This window comes from Netta rufina, assembly GCF_964035555.1.
Source record: "Netta rufina genome assembly, chromosome: Z".
NCBI lineage: Eukaryota > Metazoa > Chordata > Aves > Anseriformes > Anatidae > Netta > Netta rufina.
Window position 1 is genome coordinate 4,902,144 of NC_140126.1, and position 23,904 is coordinate 4,926,047.

At 39.3% G+C, this 23,904-nt stretch overlaps 1 protein-coding gene across 1 annotated transcript in view; it reads right to left on the reverse strand.

Moving 5' to 3' along the window:
- KIAA1328 overlaps nt 1–23,904 on the reverse strand; it is a 170,626-nt gene that overhangs the window by 82,391 nt on the left and 64,331 nt on the right. The window contains exon 6 of the mRNA XM_084304859.1: nt 20,924–21,051. Coding sequence (XP_084160985.1) covers nt 20,924–21,051 — 128 coding nt within the window. The remainder of the gene's footprint in view (nt 1–20,923; nt 21,052–23,904) is intronic.

Genomic DNA, 23,904 nt, shown 5'->3' on the forward strand with positions numbered 1-23,904 from the left:
CAAATAGGAAACTCGAACAAGTCACACTGAAGTTGGGGGCTAATGCTACACCTTATAAATGCTGTCAGTCACACTGACCATGTTTAAGAGAAACCTTGGAAGAAGCAAGACATTATGCAGAAGTCAGGCTAAAAGAACAATCCCTGCTTTAAGCTTTCTCCATTCAAAATTAGTTCACCAATATTGCTCACGTATTTTAACAGAGTATCTGGCTCAGATTTGGTCCCAGAGCAGTCACCATTTCTTTCTTCCACTTTATGCCATTTCTCCACTTAGGTAATGCTGCTTTCTGTGGTATGAAGCTCTGCTAAAGCTGCACAGAAAAGCATTTTAAAGGGAAGCCACAAGCTTAATACAAACTGTAGAATTGAGTCCCAGATAAACAGCAACAGAAGAGAAAACAAAGATTAAAGTTGGGAGAAGATATTAAATTGGATTCTTTCTCTAATATTCTGTTTCACCCAGCGTGCATTTATTTCTTGAAATTCTGCTTCTTCCAAACTCAAGAATTCTGTGCCTCTTGCTGGAACAAAGTCAGTCATCAACAAGATTGTGGCCCATGTAAATGAAGAAATCTAGCTGGGGTCAGTGCTTCTTTCATATGAAAGTGAAAAGGCATTTCCTTATGTTTCATGGCCACTTTAACAGTTTTTTCGTTTTCAAGTAAATCTCACCTACCAGAAGGCTGTTAAGCCCCCAAAAACAGGATCCTCAATGCAGTAGCATCAGGGGCCCATACAGGCCACATACTACGAGCGCCTAATAGAAACACACTTGGCAAGAGAGGATGCAGCAAACTCTCTGGATTCACAAATTACACAGTTTTCCAAATTACAATCCATTTGTAACGGACACAGGAAGACTACAAGGCCTATTATAATCCAAAAGGCATATTTATATGCTCGGGGCTGTTCGCAGTTTTCAATTAAGATTTAGAAACCCTGCTTTGCTCCTGTTGTGAATAAAATATTCCATACAGAGACTATTTTCTTCTCCTTAGCACTAGGACATACAACCTCCAGGATGTTCTGGATTAGTTCAAGTGATTTGGCTACGTTTCTCCCTTCTGTCATTCCTTCTCCAATGCAGGCTGGATAATTCATCTTCATCTGCAAAGCACAATGAACCTACAGGTAGAAAACTGTACTAATCTATCACAAAGCAACAATAGATAAAAAAAACTATTTATTTCCGCCTAAATACATACTTTTGAAACAAGTGGTGTGCAGTAGTTTTTTGTATGAAATGAGTCAGTAATTCCAGCACCTAACTCTGGATTTAACGTACAGAAATCAGAATCAGGGCAATGGCTATTCCCAAGTAGGACATGCATGAGACACTTAAGAAAACTAAAGGACTACTAATTTAAACTAAGTTATTAAGATCAAACAAGCTGGGATGCAAACGAGACCAGCAACAACTAAACACACATCATTCCACCAAAAATGTCTATGCACAAAACTGGACTATTTCCTTTTGGCTGTACAGAGGAGGATACCTTCCATTAAATTGCTAACAGGTGACAGGGAGAGGAGATGCTTAAAATCTTTGCTTCCTTCTTCCATGCCACTGTCACTGCCATGCACTTCATCCTCCCGAGCTCTTGGCACCGTCACCTCTATGAAAGCTACAGAAGTACTGCAAATCGACTAATGAGATTAGCAAATCTGCGCTCGACTTGTTCAATACGGTGTTGATGCATGCAGATATATTTGCCGAAATGACTTCATCCAAGAAGCATCAAATCTCGCCGGAGCCCCTTCTATTTCCAGTCCCTAATCCCTAAACCTTTCTAACCTGCCTATAAGAAAAAAGGAGCTGAAAAGGAAGGCAAGGAGATAATGATGCCCGCCGCGAAGGCAGCCGAGCAGGCGGTGCCTCCCCCAGCCCCTGCGCACACAATCAGCGCCAGCTGTAGGCCAATTAAACCCAGCCGCTCACAGGTGTTCGCAGAAATGACTCACACAAAAGAAATTCGCACTTCAGAACTGCAATATTTAAAAGCTTTGAGGTGGAACCAAGAAAGATAAAAGCCCGAATTAAGTTTATTGCCACCTTGTGCTTCACTCTAATGCAGGTTTTGAACAGGGCCTCCCATTGGTATTAAAAGTTGGATGAACATCTGCATTTAAAATACAGGAAAGCGAGCACGTGAAGTGCTTCTAAAACACCAGTTGCCATAGTGGATAGGGGGCTTTAGTATATGTTCATTTATTATTATAGTTGTACGGCAATATGGTAAAATATATTTGCCAAGTGGGCAATACAAGCTTGACTCTAAGTCAACATAATATGCTAGATTGCTTAGATTTTCATAAATATTTTTGGTGCTTATTTTCCCTAAACATAACTCTCATTTCCCAAAATAACAATTTCTTTAATTTTTAATGAGAACAAAACCATGGTAAGATCTTATCATGCTCTCTTACGTTCAGATTAAAAACCACAAGAGGGGAGAAAAAGGGGAAGAGAGGCAGCCCCCTGACAGCTCTCCACGTTCTCTTACATGGTTGAATGACAGGAACTATCCAGCGAGCGAATCCTTCCCCTCCCTCCGCAGGGTGGCAAACCAAGTATAAACTGAATTTCTCTTTACGGTCCCATACCAAAATATGTATACAAATTAACAGCCAAATGTCTTTAATTCCCATGATATGTCTATTAAGCAGCAATTCTCCATAAGGCTGTTTAGCTATCCAAACAGCAGCCTAAAATTATTATCTTTATAAGCTTTCCGTAACTTATCACTCAGTTCCTATGAAAAGCCATTAATTTTGGCCTCTCTCTATCTTGGTCTCACAGGAAATATTCTGCAAAGGGATGTAATAAAAATGTGATTTCTGCCATCATTTCATTAAAATTCCCTGTTAAATTTCTATCTGAACAGTGTACATAATATAAAAAACTCAGGGCTCTTATTAATGGTGCTGTTCCTTATGATACAGACTTTAAAAAATAATGAAGACCGTTTCTTACTTGTAAGAATATTGTTCATTTTTCATTCCTATTAAAATTTAATCTGGAAGTTGTTTAAAAATGTTTAAGTTTCATTACATTTCAACATCTTAGGGAAGGGAAAGAGCTAGTGAGTTCATGAGCAGGAACGCTGTCACTCATCTGTCTCTTCCCCTGATATCTCAACAGTAAATCACTCAGCCTCTCCATGACTCAAGATACCCATTTGCATTGGTTTCCTACTCTCCCACCTCACGCAAAGCACCACAAGACAAGGTTTCCCGAAGAGCTTCACGTCCAAGGGTAGAGGATGACAGAGAGCAGAGGAGCACACTCCTTCCTCTACGCAGCAGCGTTGGTAGAGCTTGGGAAGAGGGTTTTGTTGTTCAGCAATGAGACAGATCCTATATCACAGCATCCCAATTCCACCACTGGCTGTGCTGCAAGGGCACACCACGTAGGTAGGGCACACTCCCATGCCCATTTCACCAGCGCTTTGCACGCTCAAGTCAAGAGAAGTAGATGTCTTGTGGCAACGTCGAGTCCAATGAAGTGACAGCAACCCACCAAGAAAACTAAAATTAAACCATCAAAACTAGAATGTACATCCCTACAAACACTGAGTTTAAGCACTTTCTACAATCAGGTCTTTTATTCAAGGGTCTAATTTTAGATGCCTAAGTATAAAAATTCTGGCCCATACGTTTAATGGAAACACGAGATTGCCAAGCTGAGAATGTTAAATCTAATTTTAGTTTTTCTTTGTGTAGTTGTTTTTTTCCACACAATTTTTGCAACTGAATAGAAAAATATCTGTGATATTTTCTGGGCCATATTCACAATACTCATTTTAGTCATTGCATTTTGTGTAGTTATAAAGCCTACTCCTATGAATTGCAGCTTTTTCATTACTGCCAGTGAGACCAAAATTTCATTCTCTACAATCAAAGTACTTTTAGGTGAATTTTTTTAGTCCTGAAAATATTTCTGTTAATATTAATACACTGTGACCTACACACATTCTAAATTAGGAAATTTCCCTGAAAGTCTCTCCTTAAGACCTTTTCATGCAATTATCATCCAGTTGTTGTGCTACAGGCACATTTTTGAATTTTCTTCCTCACGTAGATGGTTTCATAACAGGGATATATTGATTTAAACTAGTTTCATTACTACTAATGCTCTGCTAAATTTTAAAGACAACGCAATATTGAACAGAATAATGTGTTCTATTAATAAGCATGCTATTGAAATACTGAGCAGATTTATTGCATTTGGATGTTCAAATAAACACTCAGATCATTTTCTATAAATCATCTCCTGCCTAAAAAGATGACTGAAATGGGGTTTGATTTTTAAAAAAAAAGTAATAAAAACAATGAAAACTCATTTAAAAAATTAACCAATGGATTTTAATCAAAAAGATTATTCTCTAATCACACGTGTTTTGGCCTTGTTTAAAGCAGCCCTTTTTCTCACAGGTGCAAGGGATCTTTAAGGGCACTGGTTGTAACAACAGCTTGAGGAAAGAAGTTTAAAAAGAGACAAACTCTGCTCTGTAAATGAAATACAACAGAGATGGCAAAACTTTAAGTCCACACTGCACAGCGCTTGGCTCTTGCACGCATACTTAAGCTGGCTCGGGAACCAGGAGCTAAGTATCCATGTCAGTGCAGTATCTGCTTGAGCCTGCTAATTAAGCTTGCTGAGAAGAACTAATTACTGATGCAGCTCTACTGCTTCTGGGAGCCGAGCTAATACCACTGTGCGGTACAACATATCAGCCCATTTGGAGCAGGCTCAGGTACCCGACCAAAGCGCAGCACAGGCATGCCCTTAAGTAATTCATTTCTGATATCAACCAACAAATAAAGATTCTGTTTCTTCCCCAGGGACCTAGTGTGTGATCCCTCTGACTCCCCCTCCTCCGTGCCTCATCTGTCACATATGGAAAATGCTCTCGTAAGAGCGCACAAGCAGGTAAGAACTTATTGAAATGTGGGAAAATAAGCACCTTCTGATCGCTAGCATGGCTACGACTGAGGGTTTGTGTTCGCTGAAATCTTCTTCATTAACTCTGTAACAAAGCCTCCTCGTTTCCTGCGTTTTTGATTGCCACAAATATCGTGCTAAGTGCTCAGGTTAAAAGAGAATGCTCAAAGCCATTTTCCAGCAAGGATTTCAGCTGCCATAAAACATTCGCTTCCTATCTTGCTCTAACAGTTCTCCATAAGAATACTGCTAAAATTACATGGGAATCCAAGCAGAGGGAAAAAAGCAAGATTGTAATCAGAAGAGCAAGCCCTGCTAGGGCTAACAACAACTGCTGGTTACTACTGCTGGAAGATAACAGCGAGGCAGGCGCAGAGCACTGCTGTGCACTCAGCAAGCACGTATGGCAATATGCTTCTGTGGTCACCCTGTCTCGCCATCTCTCCTATCATCACTACATATTTTCTTCCCTTTCTCTGCTGCCTATAGCCCAAACTGTAAGCTTTACAGGACAGGAACAGTGGTTTATATACACATGCAGCACCTGCCTTCATGACTTTAAGACTGACGTTTGTGGTCCTTCCATTTCCCAGTGCCTTTGCAGAGACAGAAATGCACAAACTAGGAAGACTCCTAATTTTGTCTCTAGTGTATTGCAGCAGCTCACAAACCCTGGCAGTTCTCTCAGTAGCTTGTACATATTTCCAGGCTCAGGACCCTGACAGCCAAACTGGTACCATGCTTCTTAGCAGACCACCACCAGGTCCCTCTGCCAAAATGCTCGATGCCACTACCTGGCTGATGCTCCTTGCTAATGCAAGCATCAACCTCTGCTTCTGCAGAACAGTGGTGTGGGCCAGAAATCTCCTCTTTTCCTTTAATATCCAGACTGTACTTGAAAGAACAGAGCTTGGGCTTCTAAGCACTATCACAATATAAGCAACTACAATAATTTTTTTTTTACAACCTGTCATTTCTGCTTGAACACGTTGTAAGGCCTACAAAAGGTTATCCATATAAAATCGTTAGGTTACAGTTATTATCTTGGTAGAGGATTTTAAGAGTGTTTGAGGAATGAAAGGACTTTTTTAAAAAAATTAGTAGAATTATAAATATGTAGTATTTGCTTCTGATGTACAAAAAACTCATTTTAACTCAGTAATCCAGCGTAACTACACCCCCAAATCCCAACATGCTTCCAAAAAAAAAAAAAAAAAGATTTAAAAGTGGGCCATGGACACACTCTAACCTTCACTACTCCAGCAGAGATCTTCCGCAGCCTAAACAAGCTCTCTAATTACAGCTATGTGGAAATCTCAGTCTGACAGATAATAAGTCTTTATAAACCCAAGACTGATTAATTGTATTTTAAAATATTTCCAAGTGTTCCTAACAATTATTGTCATTAAAGAGGACCTCTCGTTGACCTGTATTGCAAACTTGCTGCTGTTCTGCCAGTCATTTTATTTGCTACCCACATCCCCTCTACAGCCTACCACAAAATCATAAAAGCCTTTTTTTCTACCTTTTTTCTTTTAAGAAGGTGTTCTTGTCTTTGATGGGAAACCAAACCTAGCAAACTCATGACACCCACTGCATAGGAAAGGTGCATACTTCCAGAAAGTAAATGTCAGAGTTTCTTCCAAGTTTGAGAGAAATATCAACTCTGGATCTCACAAAGCCCTCTTACCAACATTACACATACTTATAGATAATCTCCACAACGCTTTTCGGAGAAGATTACCCTCTCAAGAAACAATAACCTGGATGAATTCTTCTTCTCCTGGGAGCTTCTACGGAGATAGCATTATCATGGTCCATAAATACCAGCAACGCAGCATGGCTACATCATCTCCCTGTTTTTTCTGCTTAAACACATCTCCCGTTTCTACCCTTTGTCTTTTTCTCATTCTAGTCTTACATTCCCCTATTTACTGTTAATCTCCAGATAATGACTTCTGTAACAAACAAGTTACAACAAGTGCTCTCAGTAAACATTATGTAAATGTCAGAGGTCTTCTGCTTATCTTCAATCACTCTCCATCTATATTGGCTTATTGAGTAAATTATTTGCCAGCTACTATTAGCCTACTTCTCACTCACGTCCTAAAACAAGCTTTAAAAATTAAATTAATAAAAGAAGTGAGGATTAAGCACCTCGGGTCCCACTAACAGATAAGTCTCCAGCAAGTCATGCAAGATTTTTCCATGCGCTTTTCTTTAAGGGGGACTTCCCTTTTGGTCCACGTGCTGCAGGACTACTTCCACTGTTCCTGTCCTTTCTAAACCCCGACTGTAACAAGGATGGAGTGGACCTCACCAAGTCCTTGCTGCTCATTAGCTCACTACCTAGCCAGCACCACTATGTAGCACGGGCACTTTGATTTCCACAAACAGGCACCATTCAGACACATCACTGCACAATCAGCTTGCTGAGATGTGAAAACTGTGGCTCTCACTTGAGGTTCTTGGGCTTATTTCTGACCAAAGGGAAAAGAAGCCTTCAAAAGCAGCAGTCTGAGGAAACTAATGACCCTGCTGGCATTTAAATGGTTTGCCATTTTGCGTGAGTGCTTCTTATGGCTATTTTATTTCTTAGCAGTACGAAAAAAACTAGGAAAAAAACCACCTTTACTCCAGAAAAACTGTGCTTAATTCTGTTGGGGACTTCAGCATAAAGCAGTAATGCCATTAGGAATCATAACAATGCTTTGTACTTGCAGTTTTCATGCACAGAACTTGAAAAGCTTTACAAGCATTTGAGGGAATCACTGGTAACTTCACCGTACACATAAGTGAGCCCAGCACAGAAAGCTGATGCAATTCTCCCAAGGTCCCAGAGCGAGTCGGGAGCAGATGTAGGACAAGGACCCACTTATTTTTGCTCCCAAATTCTCCAATGCAGCATCCCCCCTTCGCTGCAGTGAAGTTTTAAGTGTAAATCAATAACTGAGGTCACTGAAAACTTTTTGCAGGCAGAGTGTAGTGAAGTCACCCTGTAGGAAAGCACTGAGAAAAAGGAAGGTGCTTAATGAATTTTTCAGTGGTCCTTACGTAAGTTTAGAGCATTGAAGGAAGAGGTGAAAGGAGAGGACATTTGCTCAGGAAGCCGTGTAACAAGGCTGTGGTGACAAATCGTTACTCCCAGAACACTGCTCAAGGAAATGTAATGCTGCCGTTTTCCAAATGCTTGGTTATAAAACCTTTCACACATACAATATTTAAAACCATGAATTACCTTTGAGAATGTATCCAAACATCTAACAGTATCAAGTCATGGTAATGGTTATCTGTTTATAGGTCAGGAGGGCAGTAAATTATTGCAATGGAAAGTAGTAAAGCCTGCATTGTACCTAGTTGTGCTGTTTAACAGGTGATAGTGAAAAGTAGGTGATGCATGGAAACTTCAAGTTTTTATAGCTCCTGCCTCAATCTGTATTCACTTATATAAAGATGTCACATTTTTAAACATTTAAAAGTCAAATTGTCTGGAGAATAGATTCATATAAAATTTATTTTCAGAAACCGATATTTAGCCTACTGCTATCAGAGTTGATTGCTCTTATGTATAAGCTTTATTCAAGTTTCTACAGGTTTGAAAATACAAAGACTGACATTTCAGATCCCATACTCAAGTGTGTCATTAACCAGAAATTGAAATGGGAACATTTCCACTTTCTCAGAAATACTCAGTTTGTTAGGGTGATAACTACACTAACTGCTTTTGAGTTTTTGTGAAGCTACTAAATATGACTCTCCTTCAACACAGACAGGAAGGAGGAGTCACAAAGGCAAAAGAAAAATCCTGAATTGGTGCCTTACCCAGTACAATATGCCCTGAGAATTCAATAGTTTCAAAGCTCTGCCAAAATAGCTATTTGTAAGTGGTTAATAGCAAAAATGTTTCATTCTGTTTATGTCAAAGATGTGTTTGTCAGGTGCTGGACAGCCAGACAAATCAGGGTCTAATTATTTCAGTCAATTCCCTCAGTTTTATCCTTTCAGTCTACATTGAGTTATTAAAACATCAGAAATAAAATGCTACTGAGACAGCAATAAGGGAAATAAGATGTCAGAACTCTATTAACAATGGCATTTACAGGAAGCAATGTAAATAGAAACTCAAATTTATGCAAGAAATATGTATCAGTAAGTATTACTCAATATAATCATCCTACATTTATCTATAAAGCAGCTTTCATCTCCAAATGATAAAAAAAATGCTGCAAGACACTGGCATTGTGATTACTTTGGAACAGTGACCATCATTCAGATACGGGGCCGTGCTACGCCTACCTAGTGGAAGGGGATATTGGTCCCCAACACAAATACTACAGTTGTACAAATAACAGTATGTGAATAATAATTTATTCCACCCTTGACATTTAACCAGCTCAGAGAGAACGTGTGACAGTTAAGCAGTTGTAAGATAAAAAGAACCGGAAAATGCCACATTCAACTGAAATGACAGGAAATATTTAGGCAGACAGAATGTAATAAATTTGGCAGACTTATGGGAGTTTAATTGCCCCTTTGTGGAAAGGGATAAATACATGTAAAAATCGTAACTGCGAGGACCAGCTTCTGGGAGGACCAGCTTTCTGTTAGGGGTGTGTAAGTCTTCATTACGTGGACGTGACCATCACAGAAAGAAGTTTTCCCGTCCTGTGGCAGCGAGGGTTGTGCTGTGGCAGCAGTTCCCAGCTCCGGGCCAGGCTTTATGCAGGCACCAGGAGCACCGTGGCCTCTGGTCCCAGGGGGGCTGTCACGCTGTACCAGCTGCCTCCTGGTCTTGTACTGGCCTGCGTTTGTTAGCAAAGATAGTGAGACACTGCATCTGCCACCCAAACAAATGAACCCTGTTTGATACCAGAAGATGGTAGGATGCACTTTTCTTAACCCCCTGCCACTGAGAAGTGGCTCATCTGCTGTGGTGGCTGGAGAGTCCCCTTTAGGTGTCTCAAAACCTGCTCAGGTGTCTCAAACCTTCCTGTCCACTGAACTGTGATACAGGAAGGTTCTTTCACCAATACCACCAGAATTAAAATTTGGTGATTTCACTAGGAACTTTACTCTGTAAGGAGAGATTTTTGCTGAGCTTTTGTTTGTTTGATTTTTAAAAAATAACCCGCTCGTCATTTTACAATGTTTCTGACATTTCAAAAGATTTCCATAATACTTGTACACGCTTTATTACTAATTTATTATAACTGAAATACTTGTCTCTTATACCAAACCATTAGCATTCTCCTATTAGGAAAAAAGTTTAAAGGGCTGAATGAACATCCTGATTTTTGCCATGCCTGCTTGGCAGCCTGCCACCTAATACACGCTCCTAGACAGAAGTTTAGAATCGTAGGTCCAAAAGGTTGAAGACAAATTAAAAGGAACACTTAAAATATTTACAAATTTTAACGCAAGGGACTAGTTAAACAAATAAACATCATCAGTGATGTGCCTGGAAAAAAAAAACACACTACATTAAGAAAAATATGGTCTTATTACTAAGGATTGAGCAATTTTGTGTTCAGTGTTCATTGTCTTAATGATGATGCTATCTAATCATTCATGAAAAAGTAAAAGGAGTATTTTGATATATGATCAAGTAACAAGGATTTCAGATAAAGATGCTTGGATTCATCTAAACTGAATCATGAGCTGCATCTGAGTCACCTTCTGGAGGTGTCGCTCACCTTCACTCCTGCCTTCAGCACAGGGACTCGACTGCCTGAGGCTATCACACACACAGTTAGGAAGACGTTATCAGGAAGTAACTTTCTAATATGTGAGTGTTCACTGAGTTATGTAGCCTAACAAAACAAAAAATCTCCAAGTTATGAAATATATTTTCAATCTGTACTCCTCTACATTTAATTCTACAGTTATAAGTAAGCACATTGTCACAACAATAGTACTTTGGTTAAGCCATTAGAATAGAATTAATGCTTAAAAAACAGCTGATAAGAATGCATAGGTGTGTGCTGAGCTAATAGAACACTCCAGTGTTTTCTTCTCATGTTTTACTTGCAGAAGTGCTGATTCTTCACTTCAGATTATGTGATCCCTTTTATCTCTGATGAATAAACATGCCCGTGAAGAGAATCACACAATGTGTGTATCTGCCCTGTATCATACAGCATTGGAGGCTTTTCCCCATGTTAAGCACTTATTCTTCTTAAACCAGCACTGGCAAACAGACTGTCTTTTTACAGGAATTAACTTATGTACAGGGAAGTCCCAGACCAACTGAGCTCTCCTTACAGTATCTTAAATTCATAACTAAATCAACAATTCATCTTTGCATTTACATAACATTTCAAATTCACAGAGCTTACATGCTCTAACAAACAGTGGGCATCATCTCCTATTTAAAGAACAAGAAACAAAGCCAGACAGCAATTAAATAACTCAATGGCAAAAGATGCAGCAGAACAAAATTAGATCCCAATGCATCTGCTTGCCAGCCCTCACCTACTTGGTAGACCATAGCAGCAGCCCCAGTAGTTCACTTGTATGCAAAACTCTCATGGTCAGCTAAAGTAATGAAAAATATTAATCAAAACCTCTCATGTCCCTTTAATGACATTCCCATGGATGAAACAAAAATAAAAAGGCCTAAATATTTAAAGACCATTCGCTTATTTTCACAACTAAAAAGGACTTGCTCCAGACATACCACTGGCTCTTGGTTTTATCTGAAGCTACAGAATCCACATAAAGGGCCCAAGATAATGTTGCAAAAGGCTCATGTCTGTGGATCAACTAGAATGTTCAAATCACAAAAAAAAAAAAAAAAAAAAAAAAAAAAAACTGCCACTTATCTCTGTATTAAGATTTAGAAAAAGTAGGAAATAACACTGTTTCACAGCCATAGACAATACTGTACTCAAAGCTTGCTTACGTGTTTATCAATTGAATTGTGAATGCTGAACTTGTGCTGGTGCTTCAGTTAGAGGTTTCTATCTTCACCACACATTACGTACTGGTTCGAGAAACAAGAAGTTACAAGTCCATCTGCCTACATGTTCACATGATGGTTGGACATGCTCCCAGACACACAGAACAGGAAGTTTTTTGCTTCCTGCATGCTGGTAAGGTACACAAGCAAATCTTTCTCACATATATTCACAGAAATGCTGCTGGCTGAACAGTGCTAGGCATCCTAGATGCTCTCCTCCACTCACTTGCAAAACCTCTAGGGTCTCACAAGAGACACACACTTATTGAAGAAGCTACAAGCAAAAGTAACTGTACGATCTCCTTCAACATCATATCAAAATGTACACACTCATTATGAGGGACAGTAATAACTATCCCAAAATCATAATCACCTGAAGTAATGGAGTGCCTGACTGAAAGAGCCACTGAAAGATAAAAATCCCAAAAGAAGAGTTGTGCCAATAACTTGTAATGGTAGACACTGTCAAAATGAAAGTTTATGTGATGAATGTATAGATCTCAGGAAGAGAAGTAGTCTCCACAGCCGTCACCTGAAATCCAGAATAGCTCACAGGGTACTTTATGCTTGCAGCCAATCAAGCTATTTAATGAAACAAGTTCTCTGTTAAAATTAAGGTCTTTTTTTTTTCTTCCTGTTGGCATGAACATGAGTGCCCCCTGACTCAAATGGCATTCCTGATGTGACTGAGTAAAAATTCTTCTGCTGGGATTTAAAAGTAACATTGCCTACAAGAGTGGGTCCTTGACCTTGCATCAAGGCACCAAGGTCCTTATTTCATTGTGAGAAATCCTCCATCTGAAGAGTTAGAGCAGATGCATTCATCAGACATACTGTGAACTGATAATCTTCAACTAAGGTACTGATATTCATAACCCAACTCCAGAGGTTACAATTGGAAAACAGAATCCACCCTGAACTTGCTTGGCCTGCTCCAGCCAACAGAAATACTGCTGCTAATGGAGAGGAAAACAGATGGGGAAAGACAACATGGAATCACAGGTATCTATTACAGATTGGCTAGGAGTGACTGTTCGTTTCTAGGCAGACACCCGCCTCTGGGTAATCCAGAACTCAGAGATGGGTCAGAGGACATCACGTCCTTTCCCCTACTTTAAAGCTTAGGAAATAGCTCTGCCACCCTGAGAAGCCACGTATCCATGTAGTTGGCTTTGACAGCAATAGTTTCAGATTGGCAGCTTCTCTGCGTAGACAAAAGAAAACTCATTTATCCCCATTTGTGCTGATGGTACTATGAATCATCATTGGTTAATGATAGTCCTGAATGTCTGCATGGTCTTTGTCCGCATATGCCCCAAACTGAAATCATAAGAGTGAATTTCCGAAATTAAGACAAACAGGTATTTGCTATAAACCTGAATGTAGGACATTTCAGACATTGCTGGCATCTGCTACGAAGAGATGGCAACCAAAAAATGCTATGGAATGACATTTAATGGATTAATTCTTGAGAGACAGGTGATCAGGATGTTCTAAACCATAATTGCATGCAGCCTGTACACAATCCTGCAACAAATGCCATAGATGCATAATGTTTGCTGATGTCACCATACCAGCTATATTCTGCTTATATAGACATATAAGCTGACTCAAGAACTTTAAAATTTGTTCTATAGTGGATAAAATCCAAGGAGGAAAGTCCAGGAGAGTCCTTATAAACTTCAAGTGGCAAGCTGTGAATCAGACAAACTTTAAGTTTGAACTTCTTGCAGCTCAAAATGAAAAACTCAAGCTAAATCTTAGGGTATTCAGAACTAACTCGAAGAGATATTTCTGCAGGCAATCATCCTGGTACAGACAGATAACGAATTCCCACCCTCTTCGCTGTAAGAAAATTACAGCCTTGGCTCTCACAAAAAATCTTTCTGCCATATGAAGACCAACCTAGAGTGCCCTGAACCTGGCCTTCATTAAACAAAGGTATTTCAAATTAAGCAACCTGATCAAAACACAAAAATGTATGCTTTGCACGAAAGAGATGGTAGCCAATTTCCCTTCCACAATAATAATAATCACTAAGATCGCGCCCACTATCGGGAACTTAAACTTCTGCATAATGTCACTTAGGTTATGAAGTTCTAGATGAGCCTACAGCCTCTAATTCTTTTCAACAGCTAGACAGCAACTCCAATCATTTCGACCTTCAGAAATAAGGGTCCAGTTGCAGGGCTACTGCTATTAGCCCAGAAGCATTTTCACTTCTTACCACAGCAAGTTTTTACATGATGATTTCTCTCTTGAAGAGGGATGGGGAAGAGAAAGCAAAGAATAGAATCACACAAGAATTCAGGCTGGAAGGAAACTCTTCAAGGTATCTGTTCCAAACCCCTCCCAAAGAAAGGCCAGTTTCAAAGTTACTTGAACAAGGTTCCTTGTTCAGTTCAGTTTTGAATGTCTCCAAGGCTAGTTCTCAACAAGTCAGAAAATTCACACATGTAATCTTGATCACAACACAAAGGACCTGACTGGCTTAGAGGAGACTTATAAGACAGGTTTCTCGATAGTAGAAAATGGTAAGTCAAGGACACTGGATGTACATAAGAAACTTGACTTTCAAGAGTCTCAACATTCAAAAAAAGGCCAAAGACAGCACAACCAAAGACATATGCATAGGTTGGATGGACTACAATACTTAAAGTGCCAGCATACTGGTAGACAGCTGGGTTGTTTGCTTGACAGTGATAAAGAACTTGTATAGCTAACTCCACAGAGTGAAGGGCAGAACAGAAGCTTTCTTCCTCAAGGCCTGTAGCGTATAATAAACATCTTGACTGCAAATGCAGTTCTATGAGACCTTATATTCACTGAAGAATCTTCACCCACACTTCAAAAGGAGATGTAGAGGATGCTTGCGAGTGTGGTCACAAAACTCTCTCCCAAGAGCCACTATAGGGGTTACACTGAAGTAACTGCAATATCTTACCTAGGAGTTTGTAAATTGGTGCTCAAGAACAGGAGGTCCTCAAAGAACAGTCAGTCCTAGGGATTTCATAAATTCTCAAAGTCCAGAGATACCATTTGACAATAACAGCAATATCATCAAAAGCTTATGAGGCCAAGAGAATGGAATGTTTTGCTGGAAGAGAAGGCACTGCCTTCTTTCCAGATTTATCCCTCAACAGAAAAATAGACAGCTGATATGAATGTCCACCTAAGTAAAAGATTTACACATGAGAGACAGTTTTTAAAGCCAGGTGGATGAAACAAAGAGGAACCTTTAAAGAAAATGAAAATCAAAAGACCCTAAAGAGACTAAAGACAAACTTGATGAAGACAATAGAACAATAGCAAAGAGACAGTCAAGCAGCATAGATCTGTTAAGCAGTGAATTGCTCAGTCCTCACTTAAGCAGAGAACTGAGAGTGAAGTGCTTACAACCACTAAAATACAGCATCATTCACTGCATGCGAGTAGACAGGGCTGTTATGAGAGCCCAATGGTCCTGCTATGGCACACTTTTCCAGAGGATTGAGAGCAGATGTAGTTACACTGGGAATATTAGCAATGCACATATATTTCAATACTGATGTTTCCTTTTAGATTAAACATGTACGTCCATCTCCATTGCTGTTTGAGGTTGCATTTTTTAGAAAAGACAGATAAATCTAGTAGGACACGTAACCTAGAGGTAAAAGAAAACACATGCCTTTTTTTTTTTTCTTTTACACATGGTAGCCTACTCTAGACACTAAGCTTGAAATATTGCTAAACACTTTGAACACACATGAAGAGATTCCCAAAACCTGGCTTTCTCAGCAGAAAACAGAATGAATGAGGACAAAAAGCATTATCTTCCTTTCACAGATAAGAGAGGCACAGAAAGAGATCAGAGGTTTTGCCTAAAGTAACACAGGTAAGGAAAGGCTATTCCCAGTATTTACTCAAGCTAAACCTCTGTCTCTGTCTGGCCTCCTAAAATTATTCCAATACCTTTGGGACAACAGTCAAATTAATTCTTTATTTATTATCCCAGTTCTCAAGTATATTTCAGATAGGCTCATCCATTGTTCCAGTACAGCTGGGTAAACAGACAAAGTAAATTCTATCATGCAGGTTTACCTTATAGCATTCAAAACCCTTTGCATATGTTGGATTTTTTTTTCTTTAAGCGAACTAAGAGTGTGTTTAAAGGTGACTCATGTTGAAAGAAGAGGAATGGAGAAGTCTGGGGAAAATCAGAAAGGAAAGGTTTCTGAAGATTGACTTGTTTCAGTATCTTTTTCAAAAGAAAAAATAATCATAACTAATATTTGAAGCTTTAGTATATAATTACCCTTATTAAGGCAAAAAATGACAATGATATGGACATGAATTTTAGTCCCTGACATGAAAAGAAAGCAAGACTTTGTAGTCCTTTCAAGAAAAGGCTTCCTTTGGATTTAACTGTGAAATGACACCACAACTGTGTCAACAATGTTTAAGATGAACAAGCAACTCATGAGAAATAACAACATTAAATAAAAAAGGTAAAAAAACATTAGCGTCCTCCCAAAAAGCTAATCTTCTTAAGATTTTACAATCTTCCCAAAGCAGACCATGTCCTTCAGTATGCTTGCACAGTGCTTAGTACACAACAGTACCTCATTCCTGACAAGGGCCTCTGGCATTACTGAAATATAAACACCAAACAACAGGAAACAGATGGCATAATATATAGGAAGGGGTGAGTGCAGATATCCCATGGAAAATAATTTATTGATACTCCTTTCTGCTTACAATTCTACCCCATACCTATCGCATTTCTATAAATGGGGGGGAGAACCCAAGCTTAAAACACATACGCAACAAGAACCTATGTAAATCAAGGGAGTTAGCAGATGTGTTGATAATCTTCTACAAATAAGTAACAAAAACTGCCATCTGTACTTGTAAATTCAAAAGCTAATAGGCAAAGCTGAGACTACAGGTCAGGCATTATCCTTCTTTTTAGGTGAAATAGCTTGAGAATCCCAGTCCTGTAAAAACTCAGCCTCCTCTGCCATTCCTGCGAGTGAAGTCCCACCCTGTGCTGCAGAACGTGTACAAATTCACCAGCCAGCAACTTGCCAAAGTAAACTGGATTCTTGCCACTGTTTGAGATGGCATTGAAGCAGCAACTGTGTAACTAGGTCAGACCTGATTACCTAGAACAAGGGCAATTTTCTTTACATCTCCATGTAAAGCTTCTGAAAATGGCCAAGACTGCACAGTTGAGAGCTGCAGCAAGAACATTCAAAAATCATTTTTGATACAAGAGATTTAACTACATTTTAATATGGATGGTATTTTCTATTAACATCAGGGCAGAAGCCTATTGTTCAGTAGAGCTCTTCACTTCCTTTACACAGGAGCTATCTCTTTGAATCTGTCTGAGTCAACTTTAGTGACCACTTTAATATTCACTTTACAATTAATGCTTCTTTTTATGGGTTGGTAGAAGGTAAACCAATTTCAGTTCAGCTTCTAGGTATTGAATTTATTATAAAAAGTTATGTACTTAAAACTCCTGTAATGAAACCACAGGCATCATGAGATATTAACCTAGAGTTAATGCTGAGAAGGCCAGTTTGAATAATTCAATTCATGTCACCTTAAGTATCTTTTCAAATGGAATTAACTTTATCTCACAAAAAAGGAAGCTCCATGTTCCAGTTACTGATTATTGACTCCACGAGAGTTCTGTCTTAAATCATCTCACCACCATTTTCCCCACATTTTTATGTCACTACCACCTCCTTTAAATTTCGAGGGCTAGCTTTTCTTATAAAGAAGCAGTATCAGGTAAGACGAAAACGTGACTTCAGAATTATTGTTACCATTATGTGATGCTAAAACAGGCAAAAATAAAAGCTAACACCAAAGTAGCTGCATTAGTTCAGTCCATCTGAGAACCAGGGCTGCATTTCAGCTATGTGTGCACAGCTACTGCAGTACGCTTCCCTCCTGTACAACTCCACCTTTCTGCAACAATGCCATGGCAGTTCGCTAACACTGCAGTTCTCTTGACCTGTTAATTATCTTATTCTAACACGAAGCCCCGGCATTTAGACACCAAGAGGAGATGCTTTCAAATTCCTGTCTAAGCTCAGAGGAAAGGGGAGATCATGGTCAGCATTATTGTACAGCAAGAATGAGGGAGCCAGACAGACAAAAAGCAAGTGATGTCAAGATACAAGTGTAGCATTAGGAATTAATCAAAACAAACAAGCAGGAAAAAAAAAAAAAAAAAAAAAAAAAGGAAAAATTAGCAGAAACGAGAAAGAACAGCTCCTAACAGGGATAACAAAGCCATGCTTTGGTACAGACTATAACTGTACAGTCCAGTCTTTCTGAAAGACACAGGAAAAATCAGAGCGACATCATACGCTGCAGCACAGATGCCCCTGTAACGTCAGCGGGCACCTGAATTGGGTGATTACCTCATCTAGAGGGTTCAAAGAAGTGAAAACTAGGTAGCAAGCTAGTATCTACTGATTTAAAGCCAGCCAGCCAGAATTTCCTTCTCTACTCAAAACAAACAATAGAGAAAATTCCCCATGGTCAAGGATTCATACAAAAGTCAGGAAGACTTCCCTTAGCCTAGTACCAGAACCAGATGACTTTTTTCACACTCCACCTTAAAATTAATACAGGAGAGACTGTAGAATCTTCATCAGGGCAGAAAGCAGGAATAAGGAGCACTCAGAGCATGAGGAAAGGTTTTGGCTATGTCTTCCCCCCCAGTTCTTACCTCCCAAGAAACCCTCCATGCCGTGCTCCTCTGCAACATTATCTAATGAGGCAGGACACCAAAATGCAAGCCCTAGGCTTGGCTGAACTGCTGTATTAAGACAACACCCAAAAGGAACAACATAAGAGACCAACGATGACCCTAGGAGTTCACAGTTCTGTTATTAAGACAAGTGACAAAAGGGCGCAGCAAAAGAGGTGTGTGAAAATAACACGATGGTCCAAAAAGCAACCCAGCAATTTTCCTTTGTTTTTTATAACTGTGGCATGGAAGCGTGTGGTATGGAAAGAACTGAAGTACTGAGGCAGTCCTGCAAATCTCTCCACAGTTTGAGCTGTGAGGAGAAACCTAGCATGAAGGGATTGTTTGGAAGGAAAAAAGGTAACAAATTATAAAACCAAATGCATTCAAGAAATAAACAGCTCCATGATCACCAGCATTACATAGAAGAGAAAACTGAAGAGGAAAGCTAGGAACATTACAAAGATTTTGCAAATTATGAGACAGACCAGCTGAAACGTGCTTTGACAGTTTTTATCTATGCCTACAAAGCTTTGTACAGGGCAAGAAGGCTAGGGCAATTTCAGACCTGCTAGGCTGGAGCTGTACACTAGGTACTGTAAATAAAATGTCAAGACAAACCTAGATATAATATCTGAATTTGCATTTGTGGACAAAAGTGCCTGTAAGTATAAAGAAATAATGGGATCAAAGATAAGCTTGATAGAACTTGCACATGAAGTCAGTAAACAAGTTCAGAGAAGTCTCTGTATGTACACTGACAGAGTGCTTAGGAAGACAGAAGAACAAGAGATGAACATGGATTGCTGTAGCTCAGGTGCTAATTTGACAGTTAATAGGCTCGAGGCTTCCTATTATCTATATCTCTGTATTAGAATTGTAGATGGAATTAGACCACATGCCTTTACAATCACGTATTTAAAGGTGAAATGCTAAAGGTGAAAGATTTCAAGCACAACTCAACGTCAGGGAAGTAACAGCATCATCCCAAACTCAGCTGTCACAGTTCTGCTGGACCGCGTGGGCTCCTTTAGACTGTTTTCCACCAAGAACCCCAGCGGGCTGCATATCACAGGCAAGAACACAGGCATCATCCATTCTCAGAGAAAACAAAAGGTTCTTGCTTTGAACTCAAGCCATCACAAAATGGATGGCAGATAAAAATATAAAAGAATATAAATGAAATGTTTATAAAGCTAAAAGCTTGACAAAATGCAACATATATTTATTTTTTTTTTAAAAAAGCATAATAACCTGTTCCTACTGCCAGTGAAGTCAGTACTGCTGCCTGCTCCTTGAATAGAATTAAAAGAGCAGCCCTGACTTCACGGGCTTCTGAGAAGTAGGATCTGTCTGTACAGTTCTGTTAGCAGAGTCCAGAGTCAGGCCACCTCCCGGATACTCTGCACTGATGACTTTACCTCTAGCCAAACTAGAAGTCTTAAACAATCATCAGCAGAAGATCTAGCGCCCAACCTATTAAAAACGGCATGGTCTTTTTTTTATTATTGTTATTTTTAAGGTAGGACAGCCTCTGAATGGAGACTTACTGATGGAAACTACTGAAAGAGAATAGTAGGTAAAGACATTAGGTAGAGCACTTGCATAAATTGCCTTAATTTTCAGGGTATCATCTGCTATCAGCAGGGATACAAATCAAGTACGTAGTTATCAGAAAAAAATCTTAGCAACCATGTCTTCAAGTCTTTCTGCATATACATCTGAGAACCATTTTACCACTTAATTTAACACATTGTATCTCTAGTCAATGTTTTCTGTTTTTAAACAGCATAAATAATTATGGGTCTTCTATAAACAGCTCAAATCAGATGGGCTGCCTTACAGACTTGAGAAAGCTCTTATTGACCAAACACATCATCTGTAATCTCCTTTTAAGTCATCAAAAGCCACAGTGAAAATTTGAAAGGCTGCATCTATAGTGACTGTAATTATTTCACTGTTTAAGAAACAGAAGGACAGAAAACAGACGAGCATCTTATCTTTTTGCTTAGCAAAAGCATGGGTTCCTATGGTTCCTACTGCAGTACAACATGGTCAATTAACTTCACCCATTTTATTGATCCAAAACTTGCTTCATTTTTTTTGTTTTCCTGTAATCCACATATTAAGGGAAGGTCATGGGACACCAATCGTTAAGTAGTTACCAACATTGTAAAATACAAGACAATGTGCTCAATTTACAGTTCTAGAAGAGAGAAGATGTTTTGGAGATGTCATTAAAAAAGAAGATGGAAAAAAGAGCTTACCTGCTGCTCCTTTTCCTTGGCACTGCTGAGTTGAGAGAGGGAGAGCGTTAGTTTTTCCTGTTGCTCAGCTAGGTACTTCTGATAAAGGCTCAAAAGTTCCTGGCATTCTCTGTACTGTTGCTGGAGAGGTGAGACATCAGAAGTTAAGGAAAAAATACTGTTTCATGAATAGTTAGAGTCAAATACATACTAACTTACTCTGTGTAAATCCGATTTAGATCCATAACAGTTCAATTTAAAAACAGATACCATGTGTTTGAGTACTGCCTAATGATGATAAATCTGTCTAGAGATGAATGTTCAAGTACAACCTTCTTTCTATTCAGAGAGTGGAAAAAGAAGAATTGCACCAAATTCTTTTATCATTGGAAAAGGGACAGCAGCAGGAGGCAGGTGATGACATTGTTTCAGTTGGAACAATTACAACCCTCTGATTTGTATTCAGCAAAGCCAGACACTACCAATGTTTATTTATAAATAAATAAATAGCCAGCCAAGTAAGTAAATAGTCCATTTTTAAGCAGAGGCATGGATTCACAAGCCCACATACCCAAATCCAATCTCTTTGCTTGAGCACTGACGGCTCAAAAACCCACAGCCACAGATGCAGCGCTACAGGCCTTTTAGAGACCAGCAATGATTTTTGGACAGTAATCTGGAGAAGCAGCAACTGTGGTGTTTGCAAGGATATTAGCAAGCAACAGTGTCCTGCCTTGCTTGCAGCATTGAAATTCCAACAGGAGATAAATCTGCTCTTCACCTGTCATTGTGTAATTCCCTCCCTTGCTCATGTAGCATGGTAAACCATTTATGCTCCCCCTTCTCCCCCCTCGCTTTTAATTATGCATGCAGATGGGATAAGGGCTCGCTGTCCAAAGAGATTACTCTGAATAAATACTTTAATAACAAGTCACCGCAATTAAGGTAGGGAACAAAAACTTCTTCAATCTATAAAATGGTGTTGAGTTACAGATTTCCTTAACATTTTTATGATCTAATCATTGCTTCTGGGCAAATTCATGTTGCAATCATTTTTGCCAATCATGGCTGCATAAATAACTCACTGCTTTGTTATTCCCTGTTATGACCCTTTTTTTTTTTTTTCCCTTCTTCTTGTTCTTTTGGGGGAAGGGGGAACTTGCCAGGTTTTCTTTTTGTTTGTTTTGCTTTGTTTTAAATGAAAGGCTACACAGAGAATGAGCAAAACCTTTTAGGAAGGAAGGAATGGGAGGTTATTAAAGCCCAGTGTTTAAATCAATCAGGAGAGCTCCTAGTCCACCTTTGCTCAGCACCTGGAAATACAGGAGGATACAAACAATGGTCTAAACAAGCTAATTGCTTTCCAGAGTCAGCCTGCCTGAAGCCTGGGCTGTTTTACATTTCAGTTCATTTCGTCAGAGAGCACCAAAAGGCTGAAGTGATTTGTGGTGGTCTCAGGAGTCTCTGCCAGCTATGATGTATATAAAAGGAATTTTTTATTCCGGTTGTAACCATAGGCAGTAATGTTTATAGTAGGTGAACATATTAGCCTGGACGCAGGGCATGAATTTTACTCTAGAAAAAGCCAGTTCATTTATACTGCCTAAGAGTTAAATGTCGGTATTTGAAGACAAATTATAGGGAAATTCATTTAAACCCATGTTATGTGGCAGAATATAAAAACAGACAGTCCTATCTTTATCAGTTTTTTACAGCCCTCTTAATTCACTTTGCTTCCAGCAGCCCCTTCCCCACCAAACAGATTTCACCCTCTTCTCCCTCCAGCTAGCACACTGCTGGCACGCAGAACGAGTACCCAAAATGGCCCCGGGGTCACGAGTGATGGCTGTGCACCCACTCACACTCTTACCATAATGTTGGTACCAGCCGTGTCTGGAAGCCAGACACGAGAGTGCCCGCACAGTAGCACATACATACGTGGTGCACGGGTACCACAAGAGATGCCCAAATCGTGTTTTACAGACTGCAGAGCTCCTGCTGTGCACATGATGCTGCCACCTCTTACTTGCAGCTGCCAAATTTATTTAAACTATAGCTTACAAATACGACATGCAAAATTGGTGTTAGGAAAGCAAATTCTAATTGTCCAAGAGCCGGTTATGGGATAACAAGTAGGAAGGGCAATAGTTAATGTGAGCCTGAATGGCAGCTGAGATACTTGTGAAATTCTTCGAAGATTCCATCAGCAATGTAACTATGGTTAAAACTTCCTGTATTAGAAGATTAAAATCTCATTCATTCAGACAATGACTCTGCATTAAGCAACATATTGTTACAGCCACCATAGTCCAAAGCCCTGCTTTGCTCATTAAGTAAGTAAACATCAAGCTTCAAATAGGGAAAAAAAAAAAGAAAAGAAAAAACTGTTCTTTTGTTGCAGGCACATGTATAATAGCTCTAACTACGATAATTCTCCATAATGTGCTGGTACATTTACTGCAGAATACTTTCTTAAAAAAAGCTTTAATATTAGATCTTACTCTTCCGTTCTATTGAATTTTTGCTAAAAGCAGCAAGACGATCTCTTTCTTTTTTTCTCCCCTACAAATTAGCCAGGCAATAAACAACAAACACTGCCACAAAAATATTTAAGTCCTTCAGATACAATGGGGGCACATATGTTCAATGGGAATGTGCTCTCCAAACAAATACATAGGTAATGACAAATATTTTTAAGATCTTCTTTATAAGAAAGAAACAGGAATTGCTATAAGGGTGAAAAAATCTACAACTAGTCCTGCAGATTTGCATTCCACAGAAAACTGTGTGTGCCTAAATGCTCACAGATATTTCTTTATCCATTTAGGAGCACAAATATTGGATTTACAAGATGTTTGTTACCTGAGAGAAGTGGTACTTGGCATTTCAGTAAACTGTAGTTTTATATCCAAGAAATATGCATTTGAACATATCCCAGTAATACACTTCACGCAGTTTGTTAATAAAGTATTTAGGTTGTTCACAGAGGGTGGGAAGGACAA